The 13,485-nt window shown below is 47.5% G+C and overlaps 1 protein-coding gene across 1 annotated transcript in view; it reads right to left on the bottom strand.

The window, feature by feature from the left end:
* Window positions 1-13,266, bottom strand: part of RGL1 (ral guanine nucleotide dissociation stimulator like 1) — a 61,909-nt gene extending 48,643 nt beyond the window's left edge. The window contains exons 1-2 of the mRNA XM_071565121.1: window positions 12,991-13,266; window positions 10,887-10,997 (exon numbers count right to left, since the gene is read on the bottom strand). Coding sequence (XP_071421222.1) covers window positions 10,887-10,997; window positions 12,991-13,017 — 138 coding nt within the window. The 5' untranslated portion in view covers window positions 13,018-13,266. The remainder of the gene's footprint in view (window positions 1-10,886; window positions 10,998-12,990) is intronic.
* Between the last annotated feature and the right edge of the window lie 219 nt (window positions 13,267-13,485).

Raw genomic sequence — 13,485 nt, 5'->3', positions numbered from 1 at the left:
TTTACGTGCTGAAAGAGTCCAAAAATATTAAGCCAATCATTAGTCCAGGCCAAGCTGCATTTTTACTGTATTATCTACACACCATTAGGGATTGACTGTGGAATCTCTTAGTGTTCTGCTCTTGCACACTCACCCCTACACGTGTGTGTGTGTATATGGCAAAAGCCTTGTCCCAGTTCTACAGGTATTTTCTCTATAAATTCTGCATTCACATGACCCCTGAACACAGTGCATACCTACAGAAATGACCACTCTGTCCCACCTCCAGCCCCAGCCCTTACCCCTTCTGCTGGACACAGCAGGACGGTGTGAGCCCTGAACTCACTGCAGAGATCTGTGGTTGGGCTGTGCTGCACTTGGACTTGAATCCCTCAGCAATGGACACAAAGCAAAACACATCAGTATGTGGAAGTATTGAGTCAGAAGGCAAAGTAATTACAGCTTACAAGTAAAGGGGAAAGAAAGAAATGTCAGATAAACCAAAATTGTCCACATTTGCTGTCTGCTCTTTGGATTTTTCTTCTTTTGGTGGGGGTTGTTGTTGAATTACCATCAGGAGTTAATAGCATACTTCTGCTCCTCTCTGTCCTGCTCTCACTTTGTGACCACCTGATGTTTTCCTGAACAAAGAGCCTGTTTTTGCAGGAAGAATGCAAACCTCGTGCTTTAAGTGTGCAAGAGTTCATTCACATTTTGCCTGCTACAGGGAGCCAGCAGCCCTGAGCACAGCCAGACCCAATCCCAGGCACTCCAGGGAGGAATGCAAAGGCCTGAGATCTGTCTTCCAAATGAAACACACTGTTGTTACTTATTGGACATTTCCCACAGTAGCACAATGGCATCTCCGAACAGAAGACACTGTCCCTGCCCTGAGAGGTTGCTACTCTAAAAATACAAAATACACCATAGGTAGAGCCAGAGATTACTACAACCCAAGCAAACAAAAGCATAGGCATATTTTCATCATAATTTTCTTATCTGCATGGAATATTTAAACCAGGTTCCAAAAGCACCTTGGAGCATCTGGCTAATTTCTCTTTCTGCACTGAACACAACAGTTTAACCCATAAGGGTGTACTGATATGTTTGCATCACAACACCAACAAAGCTTTGAAATGTCATGAACCTCATCTGACAAGTTGAGAAATACTGTAAACAACTGAAGGATATCCTGCACTTGATTCAAGTTCAAACAGAAACTCAATATATTCAATGTATGCAAGCTAATGTGGGGCATAAACTACATGTAAGAGGGAATAAGACCTGAGATAGCTCTAACATGAGGGTTTATTTCTGCTTTAGGAAATATGGATACTCACAAGCTTGGATCACTGATTTTTTTGAGTCAGAAGGAGCCAGTGAGACCTGGAAATCTAATGAGATTTACCACAAGTCTCCAGCTGGAAGCCCAAGAGCTATGAACATCTCTCAAAGCATTCAGTCATTCCATATTGTTCAATCATTATGGGACCTTTCAATACAAAATGCCAATTTATAATAAAAACATGTTGTTTTACTTACACAAAGAGCCCATGGAGTCCTCAGAAAGGAAGAAACAGCCACTGACTGGGAGAAAGGTTGAGCCTTCCTAAGGAGAAAGGCAACTGTACAAAGCAGCTGAGGGGGGTGGGAGAAAAGGAGAAAATAACCCTTTAAACTCCATTCAGACCAAAAAGGTGGGAAGAATATAAGAGAAAAATAGATGAAATAATAGCATATAATGACAGGATCACTCCACAAAAGCATTTTAAATGCCTGCACCTCATTAGTGTCACTGCTGCCCACAGCCAGGTGGCAGAGAGGAGGAACAAGTCCAACCTCCATCAGGCTGTAACCCAGCAATGAGCAGAGCAAAAGGTCCACAAGTGCTACCACATAAAGTGGCACAAAGCTTCCCACCTAAGGTGGGGATTGCCAAAATCTCCCTTGGTTGCCAAAACTTCTAAAGGGGAGTTCTGATGGGCAACAGATGGCTCATGCAAGTAACTGTAGGTAAATGTAAAGAGCCAGCAAAAAAAGTCTGTTGGAAGTCCTCCCCTCAAAGGTGACAGGTGGCACAGAGTTCAGAGACAAGACCTGGAGAGCTGGAGTAGGCAGAACAGTAAATTTTTAGGCACAACACTTGGAAGAGGCAACAAACCCCAAACAATTCTGCAAAGTATAAATAAAGGGCACCAAAGTAAAGGACATTATTCCTCTACTGCTTAAAAGGCTGATGAGACCATGTGTAGGGTATCATGCTCTGCTGGAGCTGCCCCTCATTTTTAAAGCAGCAATAATGAAGCTGAATGGACTAAAGCAAAGGGCAGCCCACACAGCTCCTACATGTGCAGTCTCAAAAAGCAAGGATGAAAAGCTTTGCTTCACACACACACAAAAAGCAGGATCTGAGCACCCAGAGTTCTCCTTGACCAGGAGGATGCTGCAGAGCTGCTGGAAAACCAGCCCACACCAAACTCCAGGACTGTGTCACAATACAGCCCTTACATCAACTTGATGTCAAAGTTGTTGTGATTCTTTGCTAAATGCCTGTGTTCAGTCTTATTCTGCCTCATTAAATATTTGCTGCAAACAAACTGAAACCAGAATTTCACCAACTGCCAGACATAATAATTGCCATTTTAAACTAAACTAGAGGGGTTTTTCCCCCCCTCTAACAATGGCCATATAGAGGAAGGTGAAGAAATAACACCCTTAACATCCAGAATAACCAGCCCACAGGAAAAGACTCTTTTCAGCTGCAGGACATGTTTGTCTTATAGCTAAATCAAAAAATTCATGTCTTGTGTTTTGGATCTCTTATAGCACTCGTGCATGTTTTCATATTATTTCTATAAACGTCCAATCCTTTCTGACTCCCAAACTCAGTTGGACTCTTACTTCTTTCAGTGTCCCTTCAGGTTAATTACATGCAAAGTACAATCATTAATTTCTTTCCCCACCTTGCTTTCAAAACCACCAGTCAGTCACTGGAGAGAAAGTGTTGCTTCTCCACTCCCTGTTTCAAATGTTTTTAATATATCCTCCTATTCACTGCCAGAACAGAGCCCCAGTCCTGTGAGGATTTACTCTTAAACCTGCATATCATCTCTAGTTGCACCAAGACACAAATTTAACAGTCCTTACCTCTTCAGTGCCTCCAAATCCTTCCCCAGCTGTGCACTCCTTTTCTAGTTCTCTCATCTTTGAGATGAGGAAACAAGCTCCAGGGAAGAGTGAGGTGTTACTACCCCTGCCTTAAGAGCATTTTCTGGGCTTCCCTTCATTCCTGTCTCCCTGATGCAGCATCATATTCCAGTTTGCTTTCACAACAGCATCATGGTGGGCAAATGCTGAACTCTGGACTCTCACAAGGCCAGGTCTTGTCCCCAGGTGGTTTTAATTAATTCACTTCTGGTCCTAAATCGTTTCCATGTGCTGCTCTGCCTTGTTAAGCAGCTGCTCCTTGTAGCATGTATGTCACATGTGGGGAAGATATCCATGTGCTAACACTATGGAGCCACTAAATAAGTACCACCATGCAGCTCTGACAGCTAATCCATCTCCCCCTGACCTTTTTTAATGCTTCAAACCTTCAGCTACCTACAAAAAATAGTCTTTTTAAAGTCCACATTGTCCCAGGAACACTTTTTCCTCCTCTCTTTCCCACCTCCCCAAATAAAGGAGGGAATGTATCAAACCCTCAGCACTGAGGCTGAATTTTCATGTCCATCCCAGCCACACTTTTGTGCTCTGTTACAGTCCAATAGGCCTCACCTCCTCAGTCTGGTGAAAATCTGCAGCTGTGCTTTGAAAGTTATTTGGATGAAAGATGCTTTAAGAATGCAAGACCATTATCATTTCTCTTGGATGTATTTTTCCTTTCCTCCCAGTCCTTGAATTGGCACCTATGGGTGACATGGTGCTGAACTGAACTACAGTGCAGTTGTATTTCAGAAATTAGCAGTTCAGTTTGGTCCAAGGTAGAAGGATTTCCATATCCAAAACACAGAATACCTTACTGTAGCTTTAAAACTTTGCATTTTAAAAAACAAAATAAAAAAGAAACCCACATCCTCATACAGCTCAATAAAATTCTTATTCCAGAAGGTGTAAAAAGCTAACACAGAGTTTACAGTTGCACCCCACGTGCTAGTGTACCACCCAGGAAGAGTCACTTCTGCAGGGATTGTTCCTGAACAGGAAAACAGAGCATTTTGGGGGTGAAACAAGGGCAAAAGTAGTCCTGAGAGACTGCAAGAGCAAACAGTGACAACTTCCCAGAGATAACTCCTGGTCAGCTGCTCGAATCTTTAGGAATGAGGTCCCAGCTCCCTTTAGGAATAAAGTTTTGCAATATCTGATACCATCTACTGGGGTGAGAATACCAGTAGACATCAGACACACTTTGCCTCTGCTTTAGACACACACACTGGTTACACAAAGACAGGCTAGAGTGGGATTCGACATTTATTTACCCTTTCCACACAAAATAACCTAATTTTCTTCAAGAGGCTCAGTCCCACTTTGTGTTCATGTCTTCACACAGCTGTGCCCCTTTACAGTCCTGGCTAAAGAAGTTACATATTTAGAAAACAGAATCGTGGAGCAGGGGCCAAAGATGCAAGTTCAAAGTGTGCATTTACACACAGTTTTTAATTAGCTTTGCCAAGGTTAAATTTAAATCCAAGCATGACTAACATGCTTGCAATGCTTCAGCCTCTTCCTTAAATGAAAATATCAAACCCCAAACTGTAAAACTAATGGCTTGTCCAGGACTATTCTCTGTACAACATCTCCATCCAGTTCGTAGCTGCTGCTCCCAGGCTTTCCAATGACACATAGCCACATTCCTTGCCAGCTCTTCCTTAATCCAACAAGTGACCTACATCTAGGATTTGGAAAGAAAATACCCTTTTATTAGAAGAGCAAGCTGATTTTTGGGTTATTCCTTTTGAAAAAGCAAGCAAGGTAATATTCAGTGATGTCAACAGCAAGGTATTTAAGGTGCTGAATTCAGGGAGAACCTCTGCCATTCAAGTAGCACAGTTTCAAAAGAGTCATCCCTGGCTGTCAGAGGAATTCCCAGGAGAGAGCAATTACAGCACAGGATGTCATTATATTCCTACATGTCAAAGGCAAACTGAAAGTATGCCAAGGGCAAGATTTTGCCCATAAGCAGGCTGGCTGTGAGATTTCCAAAATACACATACACACCAACAGCAGAGTCTCCCACACCTTTTGCTCCAGAGGCTCCCTTAGCTCTTGTCACTCCACTTCACATAATGAAGAGACACGTGCCAGACTATCCCTCAACTCACTGTTTAATGACACCCCAAGATTAAAGCACTGCCACCCTGCCACGCTCTGACAGCTTGGAATGGCAGGTTTTAAACTCAACTGAGAGCATGACACTGTGCTGCAGAGCCAGTTACCTTCTAATTATGCATCTGGGATTTGGAACTGGGAAAGTAATGGGCAGTGACCTTTCAGGCTTCCATTTTGAAACTCTTAACAGACTCACTTTCCATTTTGGAGTGTGTGTTGCACACACAGACTCTACTACCCATCTGCATCCAAGAGTGCCACTAAGGACATCCCTGGAGCACAGATCTGTGCCTGAACCAGGAAGCAAGGAGAAAAACATTCCATGAGAAGTCATTAATAAGGGCTATGATATTATGGAACTATTCTGCCCACAGCTGAAGGAAGGACAGGAGGAGAGAGTCCACTCCAAACCAAAAAGACAAGCTGAATGAGATGCCAAAGCTTTCTTGTGGGTAACTGTGTACCTCTCCAGAGGTAAAATCATTCAGTTCCCTCCACATGCATCTGCTTGCTGGGTTTCCAGGGCTGCACAGGGACCTTCCCCCATGCAAAACCAACGTGAGCACACCCCATCTGTCTTCCCTCTCCAAGACAGTTCCCCAGAGGATCTGCAGTGGACAGCAGCACAACTGTCAGCTCCTTGGGAACTGCCTTTCTGCTTCTGCCAAACATACAGCCAGAACTACACCCTGGCCTTGGTCTGGGTGGTCAGGACAGGCTGGGGCAATATGATTAAAGAGTCTGGTTTAGCCAAAAGGGACCAACACACACTCAAACCAAGAGACAAAACAGCAAGTAAGGACAATGATCAGTCAAGCCCTGCCCTGCTGCTTCCACAGGAAACTGCACTCAACCAGAACATCTGGGATCTAAGAGCAAGATAAAAAAGAAATCAGAGATCTGGCTCAGAGGGCATGTGGGAAGGCAGAAGAAGCCTCAAAGAAAATTTAAGGTTTGCTTGTTCCTAAAATATTGATGATCCCAGGCACCATTTAAATCTCAAGCCATATTTAGGAGGTCTTTGCTGGAAAGAAATAAATCCAAACTAAAGCTTCTTTTCTGACATATTTTTCAAGTCAAAGAGAGGATTGTGTCCTAGGTCTGACCTGGGATACAGCTTAGTTTGACACAAGTTTTTGTAGTGGTTTGCTCACTGAACTCTCCAACAGCAGCTTTCTGCAAAGGCATGTGATGGTAGAGGTGTTTAGAAGCCAAACTTGTGGTCACATGCAGTTTTCAGTGAGACATAATCACTCAAAATTTACTCTTAAAACACCAAAAAGTTCCCAGGAAAGGTAATTATCAAATAATATCAGTGTTCAGAAAACACACCAATATTTAATAATAGATTTGGTACTTTTCAGCTTTTCCCCTTTTTAGCATTTTTCACCATTTTTGAAGAACATGTTCTGCTATACACTCAATGTTATGGTTTTAGGGACACCATGAGACAAGTAATATTTTGGATCCATCTCTGCCTGAACAAACTCCAGAGCTGGAAGTTGAGTGGCCAAGAAAAGAAAGCAGTAAGAAAAAGCCAAGTCTCTCAAATTTGCTCTAGACATGGATAAAAGGGCTGATGAAGCCAGGCAGGCTGGCCATGAGGGAACAGAGTATCCTGCTGTTTTCTGGAGATTTCAGACCCAAATGAAGAGGGGTCTGTGCCATCCACCAGCAAAGCAAAGAATTTGATGCACGAGGATGAGCTCTGACAGCTGAGCAACCATTTCAGATGTGGAAATGCCACACAAGGCTTGGGAGAACTCCCTTCCCTGGCTGCAATTCCTGGGACCTGCCCCACTGAACACTCCAGAGGTGGACTGTAGGTCTCTTCCTCACTGCTTCCCGACAGGAGAAGCTCAGACCTCACTCTCACTTGCCTCCCTGAGCCTCCAGTGCTGGACAGTGGTGACCCACCCCTCCCAAATTTCTGGCAAGATGAGATAAAGCATTCCAGCAAGTTAATGGGGAGCTCTACAAAAGTCACATCACAGCTTTTTAAAACCTTGTCAGCTTTTATTTGAGTGATCCTCTTGTCCATCTGCCCACAGCACACCCTCTGTTCTTCCCACACTGCTCCAGTTCCCCCATCTCTCCACTTCTCTACCCACTGCTCTTTCCATCCTCTTTCAACTGTTTTACTTCTCCGTTTACTGTTTACAGTAAATCCCTGACTGGAGTTCACATCTCCAACACCATTCCTACTCTGTCAGCCTGTTGCTCCTGGCCACAGAAATTCAGTGTTTGGCAGCTGATCTCCTCTTCCAGTCACCACTTTGCTGTTCTTACCTCCTCCTGCCCATGGTGTGACTCTTGTCTTTGTTTCATTTCATGGCTGTCACTTCAAGAGCAAAAATCCCCACAGAGCTCTAAACTTTCCATCTGTCTCTCCTGTTTTGTTGCCTTTCCTTCATGGACAATAGCAGCATTTTGTTGGGACAATGCAGGGTCCCAGCTCTCTATGGGCTATCTTTACATCCCCAGAGGAAAGCTGGATCTGATTTTTCAGGTTCTTTCTCTATCATAGTTTTAAAATACAACATTCTCTTTCTAGCCACATCATTCAAATAAATTTCTTGATGCACTTTCCAGCCTTCCACTCCTGTTACTGATATGGCTTTTTCTCTAGCCTGACACAGTGCCACCCAAATCCTGCTGCAGAAAGCACCCCCTCTTGGGGGCATGCCATCCATCTATACAAACCTCTTCTTCTCCATCCTTCTCTCTCACAAAGAACTCAGGCTGTGTATCTCAGCCTCCATGACTTTTGTGGCTTGTTCCTCTCTCTCAGGATCCTGGAGATCTCTCAAGGTCTATCCTGGAGACAACAAACCCACTTTGTTTCCAAAAAAAAAAAGCCTCCATGTTTTCTGTGGTTGAACCTGTCATGTTTGGGAGGGATTCCCTCTCACAGTTTCCAGGAGATACACTTGACTTTTGAAGCTTTGATACCAATCATCAGCTGAGACAACATAGTGTACAGACAACCCTCTTTAAATATCATGTCTGTCAGTTCTTTTTAGCCAAAACAGTGTTTTTGTGCAGCACCTCCCACAATGCTGGGCTCCTACCAGGGCTATTAATATTCCCTAATACTGTAGTGCTTAGAGCTTAAGCTGCACTAAATATTGAGTGACTAAGTATTTGGTGACAAAAGCAGTGGCTATTATTGGCAGCCTTTGATGTCTAATATTAAATTTAAAGCTAAGAAATCTGGTGATTAAGCAAAAGCTTCCTACATGTGGAAGTTATGGAACTGCTGATGCTTGCCTAAGTCACAGCCTGTTTGCCTTTTTCTTCTATGAATACCTGCAGACGTTTGAAACACCGGATCAACATTTCTGGATTTAAATAGGCAAGTGTTTACAGTGCTTAAGCTGGAATCTTATGATTGGCCTTTAAACACACCATTCTCTCATAACAAGGCCAATCCCTCAGTCACCCTGGATGGGTTCTTAGGATGCCAGAACTTCAAGAAAGGTTGATTAGACTTGATCTGCACCAATAAACCAGAAGCTCAGTGCCTCAGAGATCGTCAGGCTGCTCAAGTAGCCCTTTACAGGTCACAAACTGACTTGGGAAAGGAATTCTTGAAAAAGTAAACCCAGGTATGCACATAATCAATAAGAGAGTTACTATGTTTATTACTCAATACTTGCTGATGTACAAATGGCTGTTCCCACTCTTCAGTTGACCTTGAGTCTTCAACCTAAGCCTGACTTACACCACCATCAAAAAATTAAGCCCAACACTGATAAATCCAATGTCTTGCTAATTTAGTGCTATGAATTTCAAAGCATAGGACAAAAAACATCATAAACCCCCTTTAGCTCCGGGTTTGAACAGTCACCTGATGATGATTTTAAAAGAGACAATTAGGCTTTTCAAGGCCAAACTGTCGGGGACAGGGATGGCTATTCATAAATAATGCTCTGCTTTAGAGGCTATTTATTGATTTTAGGACCACAGAAAAGCCATTAATAAAACAAGATCACAAAACAGGCTTAAAATATTTTATGTTCTGAAGAGCTTAGTGAAACAAACAGCCCATATGTTTCAAAATATGTTCAAATAATAAGCCTGAGATTTTTTTTGCTTATGAAAACGGCTGCCCTGGACACTGAAGTCATCGATTTATGCCCAGAACAGGTGTGGGTTTCTGACACACTGCCTCCCTTCCCACAAACAGGGCTTGATTCTGACCTTACAAAACTCACACTAGCCACAGAAAGCTGAGAGTCACTGCTCTGACCTTGCAGACCCTTGTCCTCCTGTTGAGATGGGCACCATCAGCTGTGGGGATGACCTCAGCAACTCACTCCCCTCCTTGGAGAACATGACCAAGGCATGGCAAACTCCTTCTACGCACAAGGAACAACACAGGCCAAACAGGAAAAAATTCTACTTTTCTAAACTAGTTTATGGGAGACAGGCACATTCTAGATGAGCTTTGCCTCTGACACAAAAACCACCACCAGGGAAAGTTACAGGAGCTCTAATATACTTTGTAATATTTTTCCTGGTAAAATCAGGAGGCAGAGATGGGAAATCTGCCACTCAGAGGAAGCAGACTTGAAATTATCTGTTTGATTAGAACCCTGTGTACTTCTTGGAAACAAGGGAAGGGGAGATTCTAAGCACTATCTATACAAAGGAGAGAATATGTTTTTTTTACTGTGGTTTCAGCACTGCTGTATTGCTTCATGTCACAGGAACTTCACAAGAAAATAACTGGATATAAATCCCAAGGCAGTTCTAAAAGCCGTTAAAAATGTATCTGGATACTACATCAAACCAACTTCTGATACTGTTTCCTTGATCCCAAAGAAAATAAATAAACATAACAAAATACTATGAAGGTTACAGATCCCTCCTGAAGATCTGGCTTCCACTGCCACAGCTGCACTGATTGCAGGGAAGTGAGGACATTTTCCAGCTGGAGACTTGGTCTGGGAAAGGTGAGGGCACTCAGCAGCACCACAAGTGCATTCAGGCTCATTTTACTTACCCCTTAAAGCCTTCAGCTTTGAAAAACAGGACAGAGCTGTAATTCTTGCAGAAATGCAATTAATTAATTTCTCATCTGGCTGAGAAAGCAAGAGAAAAATAAGGCCCAACCGATATTCCCTTAAGTTCTGAAGAAGTTTTGAGAAAATTTCATCAGTCAAAATACCATGACTGGCAGACCTGAGACTGGTTCCTCACTGCAGAAACAAGCCACAGTCCAGTCTGAAATACCTGCTAAATACTCAACTTCTCAGGCCGTAGGCTAAGAGCCTTTTTTCTGCACCAAGAATCACCTGATCCACGGCCACAACGGGTCAAATTGTTTTACAAGTCAAGAAAAGAGGAAGAGTCAGCACAAGCAGAGTGTTATTTCAGATAACCCAAGGAGAATGTTTCGGTGTTCTGGTTTGGCTTGGCTTTTTTTTTGGTTTTGTTTTTTTTTTCAAATAATGAGACCAGTCAGTGTTAAAAGTTAACATTGTTTCAATTCCTGTGGAATTCGGTTCACTGAAGAAAGCTCCAAAGTCCATGAGCAGCCTTCCCACAAATGCCACCGTGCCAGCTTCACTTACCCCCAGCCACCGTGCCCCTTTGTTGGCAGCCTGCTGGATCTGCACTTTCTTAAGGGTGACGTTGTAGACAGCTCCTTCTTCTACCTCTTCACCCCCATCCTGAAACGTGGTCTGGCAGGAAAAGAAAAAAAAAATTAGATAAAAAGGAACGTGTTGCCCCTTCTGCTGACCACAATCTGCATCAGGTGCGCTGCTGGTCCCCGCAGAGCCCAGATGGGCAGCACAAAACAAACACGACAATCAGAGCAATACAGGAGACCTTTAGGTTGAGGGAACGCTGGAGACATTCTTGGCAAACACTCCTTTCCTGTGCTGTCGTGATACTCCACTTTAACTGTTCTTAGACTAGCATATATTTTAAATAGTTGCATAAAGTCTTTTCTCAGTGAAGAGTTTGGTTTTGATTAGCAGCCTTTTCTTCCCTCCCCCTCTCCTTTTCTACAGCAATTCATCTCTTCGGCTTTCTAGTTAGGGAACTAATCGCACTTTTAAAACTGTTGAATTACTTTGGTGGCCAGTCTTGAAACTTTGAAGCTGAAACGTACTTAAAACACAGCAACGTTTTAACTGTCCTGACAAGGAGGGATCTGAAGCGCTTGTGGTTTTCTTTTCCAAAATCTATTATTTCAAGAAAAACAAGGAAAAAAACCTAAACAAGCTTTGCAGAGTAGAGGGTTTAAAACTTGCAAATAATAGAAAGCAGATGAAAATAAAGCAGAGTGAAACGTCGGCCAAACTTCCAGCTAACACGGGCTGCAGGGACTCTGCTCGGCACCGGGCACGGCATCGGCACCGGGCACGGCATTGCTGGCACTGCTGGCACCGGGCACGGCATCGGCACCGGGCACGGCATCGGCACCGGGCACGGCATCGCTGGCACTGCTGGCACCGGGCACGGCATCGGGCACGGCATCGCTGGCATTGCTGGCACCGGGCACGGCACCGGGCAAGGCAGCGGCACCGGGCACGGCACTGGGCACGGCATCGGCACCGGGCACGGCATTGCTGGCACTGCTGGCACCGGGCACGGCATCGGCACCGGGCACGGCATCGGCACCGGGCACGGCATCGCTGGCACTGCTGGCACCGGGCACGGCATCGGCACCGGGCACGGCATCGCTGGCATTGCTGGCACCGGGCAAGGCACCGGGCACGGCATCGGCACCGGGCACGGCATCGCTGGCATTGCTGGCACCGGGCACGGCATCGGCACCGGGCACGGCATCGGCACCGGGCACGGCATCGCTGGCATTGCTGGCACCGGGCACGGCATCGGCACCGGGCACGGCACTGCTGGCACTGCTGGCACCGGGCACGGCATCGGGCACGGCATCGCTGGCACTGCTGGCACCGGGCACGGCATCGGCACCGGGCACGGCATTGCTGGCACTGCTGGCACCGGGCACGGCATCGGGCACGGCATCGGCACCGGGCACGGCATTGCTGGCACTGCTGGCACAGGGCACGGCATCGGCACCGGGCACGGCATCGGCACCGGGCACGGCATCGCTGGCACTGCTGGCACCGGGCACGGCATCGGGCACGGCATCGCTGGCATTGCTGGCACCGGGCACGGCACCGGGCAAGGCAGCGGCACCGGGCACGGCACTGGGCACGGCATCGGCACCGGGCACGGCATTGCTGGCACTGCTGGCACCGGGCACGGCATCGGCACCGGGCACGGCATCGGCACCGGGCACGGCATCGCTGGCACTGCTGGCACCGGGCACGGCATCGGCACCGGGCACGGCATCGCTGGCATTGCTGGCACCGGGCAAGGCACCGGGCACGGCATCGGCACCGGGCACGGCATCGCTGGCATTGCTGGCACCGGGCAAGGCATCGGCACCGGGCACGGCATGGCTGGCACCGGGCACGGCATCGGCACCGGGCACGGCATCGCTGGCACTGCTGGCACCGGGCACGGCATCGGGCAAGGCAGCGGCACCGGGCACGGCATGGCTGGCACCGGGCACGGAATCGCGGGACCGGGCACGGCATCAGCACCGGGCACGGCACCGCTGGCACCGCTGGCACGGCACCGTCCGGCCCCTGGATCGGCGGGCAGGGGAAGGCAAGGGAGGGGGCCGGGACACCCGGTTACCATTTTGGCTCTCCACAGCAGTTTCATCCTCGGTGTCTTCCCGGGCGACTGGACGGGACGCGCCGCTGTCACCGTCGCTCGGCCCCGAGCGCGGCACCCGCGGGCCGGGCCGGGCCGAGCCGAGCGAGGCCCGGGCTGAGCGGGAGGGACCGAGGGAGGCGCCCCGGCCCGGCCCCGCCTCGGCCCCGCCGAGAGCCTTCCTGTTTATGGCCCGCAGCCCCGCGGCAGCTCCGCGAGCGAGCGGCTCCGACGGGTGCGCCCCGATCGGCGCCCGGGACACCAGCGCGCTCCCTCCCCTCCCCTCCCCTCCCCTCCCCTCCCCTCCCCTCCCCTCCCCTCCCCTCCCCTCCCCTCCCCTCCCCTCCCCTCCCCTCTTCTCTCCCCTCCCCTCCCTCCCCTCTTCCCTCCCCTCCCCTCCCCTCCCCTCCCCTCTCCCCTCTCCTCCCCTCTCCCCTCTCCTCCCCTCCCCTCTCCCCTCCCCTCCCCTCCCCTCCC

This window comes from Pithys albifrons, chromosome 10 (assembly GCF_047495875.1).
Source record: "Pithys albifrons albifrons isolate INPA30051 chromosome 10, PitAlb_v1, whole genome shotgun sequence".
NCBI classification, from domain to species: domain Eukaryota; kingdom Metazoa; phylum Chordata; class Aves; order Passeriformes; family Thamnophilidae; genus Pithys; species Pithys albifrons.
Note: the sequence above shows the minus strand (reverse complement) of the source record. Positions and strands in the feature narration are given on the sequence as shown.